This window comes from Anguilla anguilla, chromosome 5 (assembly GCF_013347855.1).
Source record: "Anguilla anguilla isolate fAngAng1 chromosome 5, fAngAng1.pri, whole genome shotgun sequence".
NCBI classification, from domain to species: Eukaryota; Metazoa; Chordata; class Actinopteri; order Anguilliformes; family Anguillidae; genus Anguilla; species Anguilla anguilla.
Genome location: NC_049205.1, coordinates 24517512 through 24539382, shown reverse-complemented (window position 1 = coordinate 24539382; position 21871 = coordinate 24517512). Strand labels below are relative to the sequence as shown.

The window sequence follows — 21871 nt, the reverse complement described above, 5'->3', positions numbered from 1 at the left end:
GCAAAGTATAATGATGTGGTGCAGTAGGGCAGCAGTGTAGTATAATGGTGTGGTGCAGTAGGGCAGCAGTGTAGTATAATGTGTGGTACAGTAGGAGCAGCAGTGTATAATGGTGTTGTGCAGTAGGGGCAGTAGTGAAGTATAATGATGTGGTGCAGAAGGGCAGCAGTGTAGTATAATGGTGTGGTGCAGTAGGGCAGCAGTGTAGTATAATGGGGTTGTGCAGTAGGGGCAGTAGCAAAGTATAATGATGTGGTGCAGCAGGGCAGCAGTGTAGTACGGTAGCAGTGTAGTATAATGGTGTGGTGCAGTAGGGCAGCAGTGTAACTTCAGTAAATGTCCAGATGTATAAAATAATATTGTGTATTAGGGCTGTCAACGTTAATGTGTTAACTCACGCAATTACTTTTGATTACAATTATTAATTACAATGGTTAATGGGATGGTAGATGGGAAATCTGCACTTATAGGGATCACCGCAGTCAAAATAAGAAAATGTGATTGTCTTAAAATGAAAGCTGTCTAACTCCTGGAAGCAAATGACTAATAAAAACCAGTTAAATCAGCTGAGCTATTTTCCTCTTGGTCTAGGAGCACAGGTCAAATTGCTTCAGTAAAATACGCATTTGTATAAACTGACTTTTTGTGAACTGTACATGATGCACAATACTGTAGATTAGGCCTCTGAATAAATAAATGTGTAATTAGCTAATACAGAGAGGGAATGCTGGGAAACTGAATGTGGGTACAGCATGGTGGGAAAAAGACATACGTGGGTAGTGCTTCTTTATCCAGTCAATGCAGTTCTCATCAACCTTTTTGGGTTGCTTGGGCAGCACAGCATACTTCAGGTTATGTCTGTTGAAGCTCATGGTAAAGCTGCAATGAGAGGAAAGAGAAAAGGAAAAAAGAATGAAAAAACACTAGGTGATAGTGAGGTTTTGAATGAGCACAGGGCTTGTCTTGTCTTTGGCAGAAACTCATACCAAGAGGGAATAATAAGACCAGGTCTATGGATAAACTGGATAAATATTCCACTGCACGTATTAACACTACCTACCAACTACACCTGGCTACCTCAGTGTTGATGTAACAAAGATATTCGATAGCGATGCACCGATATGAACATTTCTGACCGATACCGATCACTTCAGGAAAACATTGGCAGATACAGATTGCTTGGTGATTCTGCTTCCTTAAGTTTTCTGATCAATTATTCAAAATTTTGCCATTCTAATAAACACAATTTTAATTACACAACTTTAAAGTAATACAACAAAGTTAAACATTTATTTTTTATGACATATCTTCACATTCCTCCAACTGAGAGTAAATTCCTGAAATGTCAGTATTTCCCCTAGAATATCTCTCAGGCCTGATGGTACGCACTGAAAAACCCCCAACCAGACACGGCACAAAGGGTGGCATTGGCATGGTCAGGTGCAAAAGGCAGTGTTCAATTTATATTTGCTTTCAAATTTCGGTTTGCTCTCTCTATCAAGACCTAAAACTTATTACACTGCATGTATTGCATAATAATAAGCTTTGTAACCTCTGCCACATTTCAATTAAGACTCCACAACAGCATGTTTAACAATGTTACAAACTTGTGTCAAAGAGTTTTAGAACATTCAGTAAAAATGTATTAGATCAAATTCATTTTTGATCTGTCCCTGGGACAAGTTATTCACAAACATGGCATTAATTTCCACTGCTATGCAGATGACACCCAGTTGTATCTATCAGTTAAGCCTGATGAAGTTGTCCAGCTGTCAAAGATCAAAGCCCATCTTATAGACATAAAGGAATGAATGACCCAAAATTCTCTTGCTAAACTCTGATAAGACCGAGATAATGGTAGTGGGGCCCAAGTCCCTGAGATGCAAACTACTGACTATATGCTTAACATTGATGGAATCTCCATTACTTCAAGTGCTGTAATCAAAGATCTTGGTGTTATCTTTGATTCAGATCTTGCATTTGATATACATATTAAAAAACATCTCTAGGGTTGCTTTTTATCACTTGAGAAATATCTCTAAAATTCGGAAAATACTGTCCTTACATGATGCAGAAAAGCTAGTTCATGCTTTTGTTACTTCAAGATTAAGATTGCTGCAATGCTCTTTTGTCTGGATGTGCAAATTCCTCTCTGAAAGGGCTCCAGCTAATTCAAAATGCAGCAGCTCGTATTCTCACTAGAACAAGGAGATTGGAGCACATCAGCCCAGTGTTAGCATCGCTTCACTGGTTGCCAGTTAATAGACTATAAGATACTACTTTTTACCTTCAAAGCCTTACATGGGCTTGCCCCTTTGTACTTAAATGATTTACTTCTTCCTTAAATTCCCTCACAAACGCTCTGTTCGCAGGGTGCAGCCCAAGTGAAAAAATAGTATACTTAAAGTAATAATCTCAGAGGTTTTCATTAAAATAAATGTCTTTTAAGTCACTATCTATCGCTGCATTGGGTAACACAATGGCGATTGAGCCTATTTTTATATTAATTTATACTAATATTATTATCATAATTCATGATTTAAAAAACTTGGTGTCTGTGGCGACATTCCTGGGAAAAAATCACAAGCGGCGCACAGTTAGTGACGTGTTTTTCATCACCCATCAGTGGTTGGTCCGCCAGAGAGGGTAGGCGGAACTAACGCAACAGGCTCGCTCTTCAACTCACTTGTGTGTGAGCGGCGTACTGTTTTTTCCGGTGTCTGCATGCGTTACAATAACAGAGAAAGGGGGGGTTGGGGGAGTTATGGAACCCTAAAAAGTTTTTGTGTAACATGAGAGATCATATTATTTGTTGATGTAGATTTCGTATTACATTTAATGACAATGTAACTTTACTATATGTGACAGGTGCTGGTGTTTTGGTCCTCAAGTAGGGCAAGGTCATTTTTCAGATTCAGATTATGAAAGTGCAGATTATAAGCTTTCAAATGATGTGTCATACATTGAAATCTGAAAATAGTTGAAGAAGATATGCTTATGTGAATGTCGGTACTCCTAAAATCAAGTAGCAGAGAAAATCCCCTTGAAAGATCTTGAACTTTTCACACTTCTCACAGGGAGTTAATGGGTGGGAACAATAGCTAGTTAACTCCACCCCAACCACTCCCCCACTAGAGTACCTGTCAATCCTTGCCTATTTAGGGGTTACCCTATTTAAAGCTTTATAACTCCAGATGTGAACACCACAGAGACTAGAAAAATGTCTTAAATGAAGCAATACATTTGTACCATTTATAATACTAGCTTAGATTACTTTATATTCATAATTTTGTAAGAAATAAAGTGCCACAAATGCAATGGTCAAGGCAAAAAATCTAAAATGAATCTGCTCCTTTTTTAGTTCGCAATGAAATACTGGGAGATTGCGGGTTAAAGTATACATGTCCTGGATCAAAAACTTCTTGACCACAAGTTCATAAAATCTAAGGGTGGATATGTAGAACTACTAAAGATCTATGAAGCAAAAACTAAGCAGTGTACCCAGCATCGCCAAATCTACCCAAAATGTCTAAATTATTAACACTGGTCTAAAATAGCTAAGGGTCTAGAAACAAATCCAAAATCTCTCCAAAAAGGAATATAATGATTTGTGTCCATTGTAAAGCATATGAGCCCCTTATGAAGGTTTAAGATGAAACATAGATATAATTTAAACATAATGCAAAAATATAGAAACACAATGCTGCACAGTACCTAAATGTGTAATAATTAACTCTTGTATGTATTTCTATACTCTGTACACTACTATGTTTTCTTGTATGGGAATGAAACGATATGAAAACAATTTTCAGCCGTCCACCACGTTTTGGCAATGTTTCAACACTCTCCTCATCACTGTTGTATGCGTCACAAAAACTATTACACTACTAACGCTTACATTACAGTGTGAAATATCCACATTATATAATACCACTAACCTATTTAAAGACACTCAATTTCAAAAACAACGTAACAAAATATTTTGAACAGTAATACTTACATAGCAATGATGAAATCTTATCTATGTTCAGTAGATGGAGACAGAGACAGTAAATCAATGACAGTTCTATCCGCTTCTGTTTTGCTCCAGAAAACGATGTCAGATAGGTCTATCAGCAAACATATGGCTTAACTATGCCCAGAAGTCCTCAATAATAATGGTATTTTCCAATGAATTACGAAAAATCGTTGACAACGTTTCGTTAGGTGCAACGTCTTTTAATGCTACCATATATAGAGCGAATGCCATGGTAAGAAAATGTTCGGTTACGCTAACCTATAAAACGCTATTCCAAAAGCAAAATTAGACATGTTATACATCGTTAGAAAGCTTATACTCTCACCTACTGATTGAGCGTCCACCATTGTAGCAACCTCACACAGTAAACAAACATAGGCTACTACCACACGACTTTATTTATGGGCGGTGGCTTGACCGAAACAAAGTGACAATAGCCAACGAAATCAAACATGCTAATTAAACTGCACCCCCATCACGCCTCCAAAACCCGGCTGTAAGAATCACTAAAACAAGCCGACTTTGCTGACAAATTATAAGTATTTAGTGATCCTAAAAATGTTGTTTATTCTATTGAGTGACTTCTTCAACACTTTAACTTTCGTAATATGAAAAAAAGGAAAACAGTAAAAAAAAATTTAAAAAACCTTTTTTGCCTCCTAGTGCGATTTCAAGATTTGCGACTTGCGGACCTTTTCTCCAGCACCCGTCACATATTACATAGCTATTTGCACAGCTAACGCTAGCTACCGGACCATGTCAAGAAAGACAACATTAGTTTAGACAACGTTGCGCACAGTATCCATCTCTCATATCAGGTTGCGTTGCGTTAGCTAGCTAGCTAATGTAATTAACACAATCTAATGTCGGCTAACAATTAGAAAAAAACGCTAGCTAACGCTACCGACCGGTACCGACCACGGTTTGTCTCTTGAATGCAATGCTACCTTGTTGCAACGTTGCAGTGTAGCTATAATGATCGGAAAAAACTTGGTTGACTCATTTGTTTGCACAGCGTGCCGCTGAGGCTCCCAAGCCAAATGATTATTGATTTCCAAATAAACAGATATTTGGAGTTATTTTTGGCTTTTTCAAAAAGCATTTTGTTGTCCTGGCTGCCCACCAGGTCTGTACAATTATAGGGTAAACACTCATTATGGAAAACAAAGCTATTATTTTGTATCTGACAGGCAAATGAAAACAAACTCTTGGCTTACAAATAAACAATAGATTATTTTTTCCTTTCGATTGACAGGACATAAATGGAGCTGACGATTGGCTGTTTTTAAACTATCAGCCGATGGAGGTATTATCGATCGTTGGCTGATACTGATCGTAGGCAAATCAACTGGCACATCCCTAATATTTGTTAGCTAACCTGAGAGAGAGATTGCTAGCTAGCTAGCCAACTAGTGAGAGAGATATATAGAGAGATTGCAAGCTAGCGAGTGCTAAAAATAGATTACGAGCTAGCCAGTGAGAGGTGGAGATTGCTAGATAGCTAGTTAGCTACGGAGAGAGAGAGAGAGAGAGAGAGATATCACTAGCTAGCTAGCAGTAACAAACAGTAATTAAAGCCGCAAGCAGCGTTGGGAGGGGTCCAAGCATTGGCACTATTGCGCCCCCTATGGAGCGATTTTAAAATGGTTTTGTCCTCATGATCATATACCTTCACCCAACATATCTACTGAATATCATGATGATTGTATAAAGTATTGATGACTTATGGCTAATTTTGTGCTAAGAGACGCTGTCGGAATACTTAGTTGCTTCGCCATGGATGTGTCCTGGCCGCTTGCCGTAAAGACCTTTACTATGTCGTAGCACTTAGATGGCATGTCGTAACACTTAGATGGCCTGGCGTGTATGTAGAGCTGCAGCGCTTCCGCACCGCAACTAAAAAAGGCGTTAGACTATTGTTGTCACAATACCAAATTTTGACTTTGATACCGATACCAGGTTTAGTATCACGATGCTCGATACTGAAATGATACTTGAAACTGAAATGATACTGATTCGATACTCGGTACCTAACGAAACTGAAATTACCTTAAGAGAACAGAAACATTATGTCCACAAGGGTTGACCTTATTTTTGAATTTTGAGGATTATTAACAACCTTTAAGTTGAAGCCTGTTCAACATATCAATAAGCATAGGCCTATTGTGTTACAACACTAAACAATAGAAAAATATATTAAATATATTTCAAAAATTAAACAATTGTAAACTAAATTAAAGCCGCAAGTGGCGTTGGGAGGGGTCCAAGCATTGGCACTATTGCGCCCCCTATGGAGCGATTTTAAAATGGTTTTGTCCTCATGATCATATACCTTCACCCAAAATATCTACTGAATATCATGATGATTGTATAAAATATTGATGACTTATGGCCAATTTTGTGCTAAGAGACGCTGTCGGAATACTTAGTTGCTTCACCATGGATGTGTCCTGGCCGCTTGCCGTAAAGGCCTTTACTACGTCGTAGCACTTAGATGGCATGTCGTAACACTTAGATGGCATGTCGTAACAGTTAAATGGCCTGGTGTGTATGTACAGCTGCAGCGGTTCCATGCCGCAACTAAAAAAGGTGTCACACTAGTGATGTCACGATACCAAAATTTTGACTTTGATACCGATACCAGGTTTGGTATCACGCTAATTGATACTGAAACGATACTGATTCAATATTCGGTACCTAACGATACTGAAATTACCTTAATAGATCAGAAACATAATGTCCACAAGGGATGACTTCATTTTCGAATTCACGATTTATTAAAAACCTGATTTATTAACAACCTTTAAGTTGAAGCCTGTAAAACATATCAATAAGCATAGGACTATAGTGTTACAACACTAAACCATAGAAAACTATATTAAATATATTTCAAAAATTAAACAATTGTAAAGTAAATTATCTGTAAACAGGTCTTTCACTTTAAAATATATCTAAAAACAGCATATTTCAATAACAATACAGCATCTTCCTATAATAAAATATTTACAAATTAGAACAGCTATTGCTACTGAAGTGAACTAAGTCTAAGCATGCGCTGTATCAACCACGAAAAAATAAACAAGCGCAGGTCACCTCACTTGCCAACCTTAGTTGCTACTGCCATCTAGCGAAGATTCTGACAAATTACACTTTTCATCCTCTCAATCGGTAATGCGGGAGACACATGTCCCTGGCTTTTACATTTGACGCAAAACTGCCGAACGTTGGAAAATTTTAATACCGAACCGTTTTTTTTTTTTTTTTTTCTTTTTAAGTACCGAAAAAGTGCTGAAGTGTCGGCGTACTCTGCAACACTACATCAGACACAAACCTATACAAATCCAAGGTTCAGCTTAGCAGAGAATGCACATTTCAGAGTGCCTCAGAGACAGATAGAATAATAACACATAAATACACATTTCAAAGAATAAATACGACATTGAGAAAAAACGAAACAAAAGACGAAATATCAAGTCGCGACCTGCGTGCTGCTCGCAGAATAGCCTACTGTATTATTTATTTAGACATTGGCATATAAGAAAATTTTCGGTTACGCTGACCGATAAAACGCTATTCCAAAAGCAAAATCAGACATGTTATACATCGTTAGAAAGCTTATACTCTCACCTACTGAATAAATGAATTGGCAATCAAGCCAAATTGTACTAAAAAGGGCGACAACGCCGTAAGCAACAGGTGTGGTATTACGCACAGCTATTTTTAAAGGTAGCCGACGCAGGCGTCACATATGCGCCTATATTTCACAAACGGATTGTCCAAGACAATATATGACCACTCATTCGCAAAAAGGACATCTCTACACGTAAACCGTAGGTAAGGCGATGGTAAGATTGTATATTTATTAAATGCGTAGTCCCAGATATTGACTGTATAATGACATGGTATAATAAAAAAAAAAACGTTGTCTCGTTTATTTCGTTATTCAGTGAGCAGCGTTTTCACTTCTGTATTGGCATATTTTAGGGCTAATGTCTGGTTTATCTTGTTGCTACGGAATATCACATTACATTACATTACAGGCATTTGGCAGACGCTCTTATCCAGAGCGACGTACAACAAAGTGTTTAACCATAATCAGGAACAAGTGTGTCGAAAACCCTAGAGGGCAGTAGCCTACCGTTCCGAGTGCAGGGAACAACCGCATAGTTCAACTTGGACCCTGTAGGTTAAACTGATTAACACTAACACAAACAAGAACAGCAACAACGCAGTCTATGCAAAAATACAAGCAATAGTTAAGACGAGTTAAGACCAAGTCACCTACTAAACAACTACCTAGTTACAACCCAAAGCTTACAGTCAATTTAGAGATTAAATTGAGAATACGATTTCTCTCGGCATAATGACGGATTTAAAGACTAAACGAACTCACCCGATATTGTCTTCAAATAGACCGTATTATTTATTTAGACATTGGCAGACTACAGCATAAATTGCGTCTTTTGTTTATATTCAATATTAGTAATTGCAGCGAGAAACTGCAGCTGTAGGTCGTTATGTGATGGTAGCAACAGAACGAAGCGGACTATATATGTATTAGGCTACCGTCATTGTTTCATTATACCAGCGTGTTTTCTCGCGTTTGCACAGAAACTGAGAACCTATCAATAAAATGGTTTCGATATTTCTCAGCATAATGACAGATTCAAAGACTAAACGAACTCACCCGATACTGTCTTCAAATGGATGCAGGCTCAAGAAAAGTAATTATTCGTCCTCTCAAAAATCTTTTACTAACAAACTTTTGGCACTCTGGGTGGCACTGTCTTCTATTGCTTCCCCGACGTTCAGACCCTCCCCTCACTGCTAAAAACTGGACCCTACGGTGTCGGATTACTTGCGTCGCCATGGATGTCGCTTGCCGTAAAGAAGTTTACTAGACGTCGTAACACTTAGATTTGGAGCTCCAGCTTTTCCGCACCCCAACTAATAAAGAAGTCCAAATGGCGGGCAAACAATATGGCGGACATAGGTGGTCCCAAAAGCAAAGTTGTAGAGCACATTCAGACGCATCGGTCGATGAAGTTTTGTGTTGATCTGACATACGGTGTGGGAGTTATGGTCTTTTACGCATGACCCTTTGTTATAGCGCCACCATCTGGCTGACATAGGTGATTTTTTGTGCCTGAGTATTGGGGGGCCATAGGAACCCACCCACCAAATTTGGTTGGTGTACAACTTATGGTTGCTGAGCCTCAGACATTTTAGCGGAAAAAACTTCCACGCCCCAAAGAAAAGGTCAAAATGGCGGGCAAACAATATGGCGGACATAGGTGGTGCCAATGGCAAAGTTGTAGACCACGTTCAGATGCATACGTCGATGAAGTTTTGTGTTGATCTAACTTATGGTGTGGGAGTTATGGCCTTTTACGCATTACCCTTTGTTATAGCGCCACCATCTGGCCGACGTACGTGCCTGAGTAGTGGGGGGCCATAGGAACCCACCTGCCAAATTTGGTTGGTCCAGGACTTATGGTTGCTGAGCCTCAGACACTTTTAGCGGAGAAAAATAATAATAAGAAGAATTAAAGCCGCAAGCGGCGTTGGAAGGGGTCCAAGCATTGGCAGCATCGCGCCCCCTATGGAGCGATTTTAAAATGGCTGTGTCCTCATGGTCATACGCCTTCACCCAACATATGTACTGAATATTGTGATGATCGTATAAATAATAGATGACTTATGGCCAATTTTGTGCTAAGAGACGCTGGCTGATGACTTAGTTGCGTCGCCATGGATGTGTCCTGACAGCTTCCCGTCAAGGCCTTGACTATGTCGTAACATTTAGATGGCATGTCGTAACACTTAGATGGCCGAGCGTGTATGTACAGCTGCAGCGCTTCCCTGCCGCAACTAAAAAAAGCGCCACACTAGTGTTGTCACGATACCAAAAATTTGACTTTGATACCGATACCAGGTTTAGTATCACGATACTCGATACTGATAAAGTACTCGGTACCTAACGATACTGAAATTACCTTAATAGGTCAGGAACGTAATGTCCACAAGGGCTGACCTCATTTTCAAATTCATGGTTTATGAACAACCTGGTTCATTAACAACCTTTAAGTTGAAGCCTCTGCAACATATGAATATGCATAGGCCTATAGTGTTACAACACTGAACAACGGAGAAATATGTTAAATATATTTCTGAAATTGAACAGTTGTAAACAAAATAATCTTTAAAACAGGTCTTTCACCTTTAAATAGATTTAAAAACAGCATATTGTTATAACAATACAGCATCTATCTATAATAAAATATTTCTAAATTGGAACACCTATTGCTACTGAAGTGAACTGAGTCAAAGCTTGCGCTGTATCAGGGAAGAGAATGCACAAGCGCAGGTCACCTCACTTGGCAACCTTAGTTGCTACTGCCATCTAGCGAAGATTCTGACAAACTACGCTTTTCATCCTCTAAATCAGTAATGCGGGAAACACATTTCCCTGGCTTTTCCATTTGACTCAGAACTACCGAACGTCGGAAAATTCAAATACGAAACCTTTTTTTTTTTTTTTTTTTTAAGTACCGAGAAAGTGCTGAAGTTTTTGTATACCGTGCAACACTACCTCAGACACATATTCCAATCCATTGCTCAGCTTAGCAGAGAATGCACATTTCAGAGCGCCACAGAGACAGATAGAATAATAACACATGAATGCACATTTCAAATAATAAATACGACATTGAGAAAAAACGGAAGAAAGACTGAATATCAACTCGCGAATTGCGTGCTGCTCGCAAAGAAGCCTACCGTTTAATTTATTTATTTAGACATTGGCAGATGAGAAGAGTTTTAGTAACGCTGACCTATAAAACGCTATTCCAAAAGCAAAATCAGACATGTTATACATCGTTAGAAAGCTTATAATCTCACCTACTGAATAAATGAACTGTCAATCAAGCCAAATTGGACTAAGAAGAACGACAACGCCGTACGCAACAGGTGTGGTATTACGCACAGCTATTTTTGAAAAAATCCGACATTTCACAAACGGATTATCCAAGACAATATATGGCCACTCATTCGCAAAAGGGACATCTCTACGCGTAAAACCAATGGTAAGATTGTATATTTATTCAATGTGTAGTCCCAGATATTGACTGTAGAATGACGTGGTAATTTTTTTTAAAAAGTTAGTCTCGCTTATTTCGTCATTCAGTTAGCAGCGTTTTCACTGCTGTATTGGCATATTTTAGGGCTAATGTCGGGTTCATCTTGTTGCTACGGAATATTGCATTACATTACAGGCATTTGGCAGACGCTCTTATCCAGAGCGATGTACAACAAAATGTATTACCATAACCAGGAACAAGTGTGTCGAAAACCCTAGAGGGCAGTAGCCTACCGTTCTAAGTGCAGGGAACAACCGCATTGTTCAACTTAAACCCTGTAGGTTACACTGATTAACACTAACACAGACAAGAACAGCAACAACGCATTCCATGCACAAATACAAGCAATAGTTAAGACGAGTTAAGTCACCTACGAAACAACTACATAGTTACAACCCTAAGCTTACAGTCAATTTAGAGATTAAATTGAGAATACGATTTCTCTCAGCATAATGACGGATTTAAAGACTAAACGAACTCACCCGATATTGTCTTCAAACGGACCGTATTATTTATCTAGACATTGGCAGACTACAGCATAAATTGCGTCTTTTGTTTATATGCAATATTCGTAATTGCAGCGAGAAACTGCAGCTCTAGGTCGTTATGTTATGGTAGCAACGGAACGAAGCGGACTATATATGTATTAGGCTACCGTTATTATTTCATTATACCAGCGTGTTTTCGCGCGTTTGCACAGAAACTCAGAACCTATCAATAAAATGGTTTAGCTATTTCTCAGCGTAATGACTGGTTTAAAAATTAAACGAACTCACCCGACACTGTCTTCCAGTGCTTCCCGACGGTCAGATAGTCCCCTCACTTATAAAAACTAGACCCTACGGCAATAGTTAAGACGAGTTAAGTCACCTACGAAACAACTACCTAGTTACAACCCTAAACTTACAGTGGATTTAGAGATTAAATTGAGAATACGATTCACAGCATAAATTGCGTCTTTTGTTTATATTCAATATTAGTAAATGCAGCGAGAAACTGCAGCTGTAGGTCGTTATGTTATGGCAGCAACGGAACGAAGCGGACTATGAGGCTACCGTCATTGTTTCATTATACCAGCGTGTTTTCGCGCGTTTGCACAGAAACTCAGAACCTATCAATAAAATGGTTTAGCTATTTCTCAGCGTAATGACAGATTTAAAGACTTAACGAACTCACCCGAAACTGTCTTCAAATGGATCCATGCCAAAGAAAAGTAATTATTCATCCTCTCAGAAAGCTTTGGGTAGCCGATCTTAGCATGCACGCTAGGTGGCAGTGTCAGACCGTGCTTTCACTGATAAAAACTAGCGTCGCCATGGTTGTCGCTTGCCGTAAAGAAGTTTACTCGATGTCGTAACCGTTTAGATTTGGAGCCGCAGCTCTTCCGCACCCCACCTAATAGAAACGGCCAAATGGCGGGCAAACCATATGGCGGACATAGGTGGTCCCAAAAGCAAAGTTGTAGAGCACATTCACATGCATCGGTCGATGAAGTTTTGTGTTTATCAGACTTACGGTGTGGGAGTTATGACCTTTTAAAGTATGACCCTTTGTTATAGCGCCACCATTTGGCCGACGTACGTGGTTTTTAGTGCCTGAGTAGTGGGGGCCCATAAGAACCGACCTGCCAAATTTGGTTGCTCCAGGACTTATGGTTGCTGAGCCTCAGACACTTTTACCGGAAAAAAATAATAATAAGAATAATAATAATAATCCTAACAGATACAATAGGGTTCCACCAGCTTCGCTGCTTGGACCCCTAATAATAATAATAATCCTAACAGATACAATAGGGTTCCACCAGCTTCGCTGCTTGGACCCCTAATAATCCTAACAGATACAATAGGGTTCCACCAGCTTCGCTTCTTGGACCCCTAATTATCAGTGTCATGACATGAACTATAGAAACGAAAGGTCAGGCTATATGGCAAATACACATCTTTCATACACTGTAAGGCAGTTATTTCTGTTCAAATATTTGAAGCTGCATGGGACCACTAAGAGGACACAACGTGAAGCTCTTGCCCCTCATCAGTCTAGTACACTTCACAACTAATCAAGTGAATTCCTCACTGGGTGAACGTGGGGTTGGACACATGAAATATTTTCAATACTTTGTGTTTAATAAACTTTATTATATTTACACGGTTGTCGGTATTGATATTACTCTTGTCTTGAATTGAGTCAGCCGCTGCTAATCAAAACAACTTAATAAAATACCTTCACCTCTTAGCTAAATCATTTATATTAACCCCTTAGCGCACAAGCCAAATCTTGGCTACCCATTTAGGGGGTAACCCTATTTAAAGCTTTATCCAGATGTGAACACCACAGAGACTTGAAAAATGGCTTAAATTAAGCAAGTCATTTGTACAATTTAAAATACTAACGCAGCTTAGGTTATATTCATAATTTTGGAAGAAATAAAATGCCACAAATGCAATTATTTTGACAAAAAATCTAAAATGAATTTGCACTTTTTAAGTTTGCAATGAAATGCTGAGAGATTGCATATATACTGCAGGTTAAACTATACATGTGCTAGATCAAAAACTTCTTGACCACAAGTTCATAAAATCTAAGGGTGGACATGTAGAACTACTATAGATGTATGAAGCAAAAACTAAGCAGTGTACCCAGCGTCTCCAAATCTATCCAAAATGTCTAAATTATGCATTGCTGGAAATCACAACATATTCACATATTTCACTATTTTGACTCAAGAAAATCACTGTTGCATAATTTTCAAATGGGAATTACAAGCTTTCAGTCAGTACAGTGGTCTAAAATAGCTAGGTGTCCAGAAACATATCCAAAATCTCTCCAAAATTGAATAAAATGCTTTTTGTCCATTATAAAGCATATAAATGAGCCCCTTATGAGGGTTTAAGATGAAACATTGCTATCAGATTAAAAAAATAATGCAAAAATATTGTCACACAATGCAGTACAGTACCTAAATGTGTAATAATTAACTTGTGTGTACTTCTATACTCTGTACTTTCGTGGGGATGGGACAACATGAAAACAATTTTCAACCGTCCACATTTTGGCAATGTTCAAACACTCTCGTCATCACTGTTGTGTGCATCACAAGAATTTCTAGACTTCCAACAAACTCTTACATTACATTGTGAAATATCCTCATTATAAAATACCACTAACCTATTTAAAGACACTCAATTTAAAAAATAACGTATATAACCAAAATATTTTGAGCAGTAATACTTACATAGCAATGATGAAACCGTATCTGTTTTCAGTAGACAGAGACAGAGACAGTAAATCAATTATATAGTTCTATCCGCTTCTGTCTTACACCAGAAAACGATGTCAGCTAGGTCTATCAGCTATGCCCATAAGTCCTCAATAATAATAGTATTTTCCAATAAATTACGAAAAATTGTTGACCACATTTCGTTAGGTGCAGCGTCTGCCACAGAGTGAATGCGTAAGTGAATGCGATGCTAAGGAAGTTTTTGGTTAAGCTGACCTATAAAACGCTATTCCAAAAGCAAAATTACACATATTATACATCGTTAGAAAGCTTATACTCTCGCCTACTGAATAACTGAATTGTCAATCAAGCCAGGCTGTACTATAAAGGGCGACAACATCGTAAACAACATGTGTGGTATTACGCACAGATATTTTGGAAGGTACCCAGGCATCACACATGCTAAACGGATTGTCCCAAGACAATATATGACCACTCAGCCTCAAAAGGGACATCTCTACTCGTAAAACCAACGGTAAGATTGTATATTTATTCAATATTAGTCCCAGATATTGACTGTAGAATGACATGGTATCATTTAAAAAAACTTTTTCTCGCTTATTTCGTTATTCAGCGAGCAGCGTTTTTACTGCTGTATTGGCATATATTAGGGCTATTGTCCGGTTTATCTTGTTGCTATGAAGGAATACGATTTTTAGTGGTGAAATAATATTTTTATGAATGCCAAGATAGACAATATTGTCTGTTATGTCATGGGTGGGGGCTGTAGTTGTAGATAAGACTGCAGGGAGGGGGTGCGTGTTAAATGAACGACCAGAGCGACAATGTTGGCGCTGCGAAACTCCGTATACGGCATAGTTGTTTTAGTTTCATTAGAAGATGATACACTACGACGCGTTTCTGTTTTTAACTTGTACTTCGGTTGCAGTAGCACCGAATGTCTGAGTTCAGTAATCTCTGCACGCCGGCGTGCCGACCACTAGGGGCTTTGCGCCCCTTTAAATTAAGAGGTTAATTTAGTATTAGCTGAATGTATGAGATTATGATTTGGTTAAGATTGGCTATTAATGTGTAATTTTAATAATAATTAATTTAATTATGAATTTACATAGCCAATTTATAGTTTGTATACTTAATTTATGAGACTGATTATTATATGCTGGCACTACCTGTGATGATATTGATGTATATCTTCTACATTTTGGTGCCCCACTATGAGCAGTAGTGGCATGTCCCATACAATACATTAAAAGCACATATAAAACCAGAGCTTTTCAAAACCAAAATATCTAATGTAAAGGCGTACGTACATCTGGGGCTGGCTCATCTGCAGCTGCTGCAGGATGTCCTTCTGCACACGGGGTGTGGCCGTTGCCGTCAGTGCCATGATGGGAACCCTTGGAAATTTCTGCCGCAGCTCCTGCAGTCGCTTGAAATCTGGCCGGAAATCATGACCCCACTGGAGAGAGCAGCAGGCATGATATGTTAAGAGAAATGTTAAATACTGATACCATGACACCAAAACACAAATGAAAAGTACACATAAAACATGACCTGAATATACAACTACTTTTCCCTGTAGTTATGATGTTTCAGTGGGAAATCCTCAGTCCTTGATGAGAATTACACTGTAAAAACCCAAAACTAAAATTTACAGGGCTCAACACAAACTTTTTTCCCCCAAAGGTGCACATGTGATCCTAAGTGGACGATTTTAGGAGAATCCCAATTAAAGCATCCAAATTAGTAGATGAGCTCCTAACTTATTACCTTAAATGCTCTTAAAATGGGAGCACAGTAGAGCCCTGTAAAAACATTAACAAGCTGCAGCTATCTTCTGGCAAGGGGTGTCGTGGTATGAGATTTTCATAGTGTGATAACATGGTCCAAAAATATCACAGTTTTACAGTATCACGGTATTATGCAGCTATTTGCAAAACACATAAATAGGTGGTGAAACACATACCTAGGCTAAAGATATTCAAACTCAGTTTTTCACGACATTTCAGGTTACCATACATTTCCTTTGGCAAGTGAATTAGGGCATCTACTTTGTTCACATCAGAGGTAATTTCAAAAATATCGATTACAGACAGATTTATTTCACCTTGAATTCACTATATCAGAATTCCAGTGGGTCAAAAGTTTACATACACCAAGTAGACTGCCTCTTTAAACAGTCTGGAAGATTCCAGAAACTGATGCAATGACTTCTTAAAAGCTTCTGATTTGCTAATTGTCTTAATTATGAGTTCATTGAGACTTAAGTGGCACACATGGCTGTATTTAAGTGCCTACCTTTAGAGCCCTTGCCTTTTTGCCCTTGATACCATGGGAAAATCCAAGCAACACAGCCAAGACCACAGAAATAAAATTGTGGACCTCCACAAATCCAATTCTTCCTTAGGAGCATCTGTACAATTGTATGCAAATATAAAAATCGTGGGACCACACAGACACTGCATTGTTCTGGAAGGAGGCACAAATTAACTCCCAGGGCTGAATGAACTTTGGTCCGAAAGGTTCAACTGAACCCCAAGACAACAACAAAGTATCTACAGCCGCGTTTCCACCAAAAGTACCCGGGAACTACTTTTCAAGGAACTAAAAGGTTCCTTCAGCCCATGGTTGTCTGCGTTTCCACCACGGTCTAAAGTCCCGCGAAGATTAGGCAAATTAGCCCACTGACGTATGAAAAAGCGACGTTGTCGTCGGTCCATCTGTCCTATGATTTCTTCTGTAACCCCATACTACCACCGAAGTAGCCTACATTATTTTCTAATAACCAGGACAGCCCGGAGGGGTTTATTCCACTTATATACAATGGGCTACCAACAATGACTGTATATGGTTACTTTTGTATTTATTGATTTTTATCGATTTAATCACCTGGAATTGAAATATTCTTCTGCAGCCATTTGGGAATATTTTACCGTTGTCAAGCAAAACTGTCGTTGGTAGTTGAACTTGGACCGTTGTTATGCAACAAATAGGATATAACAGGCCAATAGTCAGATTGTAACTGTTTTATATATCCTCTCAAACACATTCATTATGTTTTTATGCGAACATTCACTTTCATGTCTTGACATCCGAGGCGACAGAATGCATTCACATTTCCAATATAACTGGCAACAACAGCAGAAAACATGCACACGTTGTAAACAATCTGCTGTTTGATTACTTTCTCATCGTCAATTCCATATAGGCTAATCGCAAAATGACAAGAATAGAACGAAAACTCGGACTTGCGTGAAAATTTTAATTAGCAGTGGTACAGCCACCGTTTGCTTTCCTTCGAAGTTACTGCTAGCCGAGCAGCGAAGTGTGCCCTCCAGATGCGAACCATGCACCATAAATTAGTCCATAGTCTTCCTGGTCTTTTTGTGGAATTGAAGAATGGCAGAGTAAAATTACGGCAGTCTGAAAAAGCTCAAGGGACGATTACTAGAATTAACCTGTTATTTTACCCTGACAAAAAGTGCGGAAGGTGATTTCCAATTTGCTTTTACTGTATCACCAATGTGAATTACGCAGAACTACCGCATACCTCACATAACTGTATCAAACGTTTTGAGTCAATTACAACGGGCTAACAAAGAAAATCCGGAAGAAAATATTCAGCAACCGAATTAATCCGTTTGAATGTTTTAGTACGTAATATGCTGTCCCAGCACGAATGCTTAGCATTTTATAAAACGAATACTAAAGCAAGAAAAGAACAGAAGAGCACACGTTATAATTCCAAGACGTTGGCAGGCTATAACCAAAACTAGGCTACTGCGCCGCATAACATACAAGTTTGATTTGAAGTTATTATGAAAATAAATCGGTTTGCGGCTGTAGATTTTTAAACATGGCGGTTGAAATTAAACACTGCAAGTAGTCGACCAATCAGAAATTTTCAGCGCTTGCGCCCCACCCCAAAGGTTCCGGTATTTTGGAAAGTACTACCCCCCGAGCAGGAACTTTTTTGGGGGTAAAATAAAGCCCCCGGAACTAAATTTAGTTCCTGCGGTGGAAACACACTGAGTTCCTCAAAAGGTTCCTAGTTCCGGGGTAAAGTTCCTGCGGTGGAAACGCGGCTTACATCCACCATTAAGAGAATCCTACATTGCCATGGCCTGAACGGTTGTTGCACAAGGAAGAAGTCCCGACACCAAGACCGGCATAAAAAAGCCAGAATTAAGTTTGCAGGTGATCACCAGGACGAAGACCTAGACTTTTAGAGGAGTGTTCTCTGGTCAGATGAAACAAAAATGTAACTGTTTGGCCATAAAGATCAGCGCAATGTACGGAGGAAAAAGGGTGAGGCTTTTAATCCGAAGAACACCATCCCAACTGTGAAGCATGGGGGTGGGAGCATCATGTTGTGGGAGTGTTTTGCTGGAAAAGGGACTGGTGCTCTTCAGAAAACAGATGGCATCATGAAGAAGGGGGATTATCTAGAAATACTGAAGCAATACCTCAAGACATCAGCTAGAAAGTTAAAACTTGCAATTGGGTCTTCCAGCAGGACAATGATCCTAAGCATACCTCCAAAGTTGTAACAAAATGGCTTAAAGACAACAAAGTGAAAGTATTGGAGTGGCCATCACAAAGCCCTCACCTGAATCCCATAGAAAATTTGTGGACTGAACTGAAAAAGCGTGTCCGAGCAGCTCTGTCAGGAGGAATGGACAAAAATTCTGGCTAGTATTGTGAGAAGCTTGTGGAAGGCTACCCCAAGCGATTGATTCAAGTTAAGCAATTAAAAGACAATGCCACCAAATACAAAAAAAGTGTATGTAAACTTTTGACCCAACGAAAATCTGATATAGTACATAAAAGCTGAAATAAATCTGTCTCTTAGCTATTATTTTGAAATGACCTCTTATGGAAATAAAGTAGATGCCCTAATTGACTTAACACAGGAAATGTATGATAACATGAAATGTGTGGAGTTTGACAGTCTTTAGCCTAAGTGTTTGTAAAAATTTGGCCTCAACTACATTATAATAACTACTCTGTCGAGTAACACACAACAGGGCTGTAATGATTACTATTGCAATATCTGTTATATCCCCTAACAATTATTTTCACTTGTTTTGCTCAATAAGTTTTGTGAACATGGAGTAGTAAAGATTTTGTGGGAAAACAAATGAAATCTGAAAATTTACACTTAAGTGATATATGAACTGCAGCTACAATTTAAAAGTCAACAGCTGTTTTCAAACAGGTGTACTAAAGAATAGGGCAACAAGCAGTGCATAGTTAGCTTAACCCTTTAGTGCACATGACAGAACTGGCCAATCCTTGCCCATTTAGGGGGTACCCTATTTAAAGCTTTATAACTCCAGATGTGAGCATCACAGAGACTTGAAACATGACTTAAATGAAGCCATTTGTACCATTTACAATACTAACTTAGATTATTTCTTCCTAAATTATGAATATAAACTAAAGTGCCACAAATGCAATATTCAACGTTTTGGAAATGTTCCAGTTGAGGTCATATCCGGTACATATATTAAACCCAAACTACAAGCAAACCAACGAACACTTACGTTACAGTGTGAAATATCCTCATTCTAATATACCACTAACCTATTTAAAAACACTCAATTTAAAAAATAACGTATATAACCGAAATATTTTCAGCAGTAACACTTATATTTGGACGATGAAATCTTATATATGTTCAGTAGATAGAGACAGAGACAGAATGAATATTGTCGCTCCCCAGTTCTTAGCCCAGAAAACACTATATCAGCTAGGTCTATTAGCAAACATATGCCTCAGCCATGCTCAGAATTTCTCAAGAATAATAGTATTTTCCAAGAAATAACGAAAGTCATCGATAAATTTTTTCCAGGTGCAGTGTCTTTTACTGCTACCACAGACTGAATGCGTAAAGCAGCTATAATGAGACAAAACGTCCGGTTACAATGAGCTATAAAACGCTATTCCAAAAGTAAAATTAAGCATATTATACATCGTTAGAAAGCTTGTTCTGTCACCTATTGGATCGATTAACTGTCCATCAAGCCAGATTGTACTACAAAGGACGACAACACCGGAAAAAACGTGTGGTACTACGCACAGCTATTTTGGCAGGTACCCAGGTGTCACAAATGTATGTATATTTCACAAACGGATTGTCCAAGACAATATATGACCACTATCTGGAAAGGGACATCTCTACATGTAAAACCAATGATAAGGTTGTATATTTCTTCCATATTTAGTCGCAGATATTCACAGTAGAATGACATGGTATCATTTTAGAAAAATTCATTTTGTTTATTTCAGTGTTCAGTCAGCAGCGTTTTTCACAGCAGTACTGGCATAACTTCGGCTATTGTTGGCTTTATCTTGTTGCTACGATGGAATACAAATTTTTAGTGGTAAAAGAATGTTTTCATGTTTGCCCAGATCGACACTATTGTCCAGTTTGTCATGCGTGGGTGTAGTTACAGATGAGACTGCAGGGAGGGGGTGCTAGGTAAATGCACGACCAGCGCGCCAATGGTGGTGCTGTGAAACTCCGTATTCGGCATAGTTGTCCTGAATCATCTACTAATAAATTTAGAACACCGAGGTTGTGTTTTCAACTCATAATTTGGTTGCAGGAGCACAGAATGTCTGAATTTAGCTATCTAGGCACACCTGCCTGCCAAACACTAGGGGCTTTGTGCTAGTTGCTGTTTAACTAGTGATTAGCTTAATGCTAACAAACAATAAACCAGTGAAAATTGGCATGTTTTACAGTCCACAAAATTACCATATGGCAAATAAACGGATAGATTAATGAATAATTTCTTAATGCATCTCATGAAATAAACTAACTCAGAGGCCACCTGTTATGGAAGCAGGTAAAAAGAAAAGCATAGGCTATATATGGCCGTTTAAAAGACAGAGGCTATTATTTTTATTTGGAAATGTCAAAGGTGTCATACCAGATCGTACATTGTGACCAGCCGTGAAACCCTGACAACATAACAACCCTACTTGTGGCTAGTTTCGGCCACTACTACTGCACATACACGAACCTGGCTGACACAGTGAGCCTCATCTATGACAAAGCGTGCAAGGAGACCTCTCCCATACAGGTTCTGCAGGGCACTGATCATCCTGCCACTGGCGCATACCTGTGGAAAACAGAAATACAGACATCTGAAGAAATGCACTGATACAGGTAATCTGAGGGAAATTAGCAGGTTTAACATCCATTAGTAAGTTTAGAAACCCTCAACATAAGTTCCATAATAGAATTAGGGCTGTCAACATTGGCAAAAATGACAAATATTTCTTCAGAAAAACACTTAAGTTCTAATACACAGGTGACAAAGTAATGGATAAACAACAAAGTGTCTTAGTAAGGAGTTGGGCCAACACAAGCTGCCAGAACAGGTTCAATGTGCCTTGGCATAGATTCTACAAGTCTCTGGAACTTTGCTGGCGGGATGGATATATTCTAAAAGATATTCCCTCATT

The 21871-nt window shown here is 38.8% G+C and overlaps 1 protein-coding gene across 3 annotated transcripts in view; it reads right to left on the bottom strand.

Moving 5' to 3' along the window:
• blm (BLM RecQ like helicase) overlaps nt 1–21871 on the bottom strand; it is a 146707-nt gene that overhangs the window by 66426 nt on the left and 58410 nt on the right. For 2 of the 3 annotated variants that reach the window (XM_035418241.1, XM_035418239.1), the window contains 3 exons: nt 21427–21525; nt 15706–15854; nt 773–879 (listed from right to left, as the gene is read on the bottom strand). In XM_035418241.1, coding sequence (XP_035274132.1) covers nt 773–879; nt 15706–15854; nt 21427–21525 — 355 coding nt within the window. The remainder of the gene's footprint in view (nt 1–772; nt 880–15705; nt 15855–21426; nt 21526–21871) is intronic. The other variant, XM_035418240.1, reaches the window with a different exon arrangement.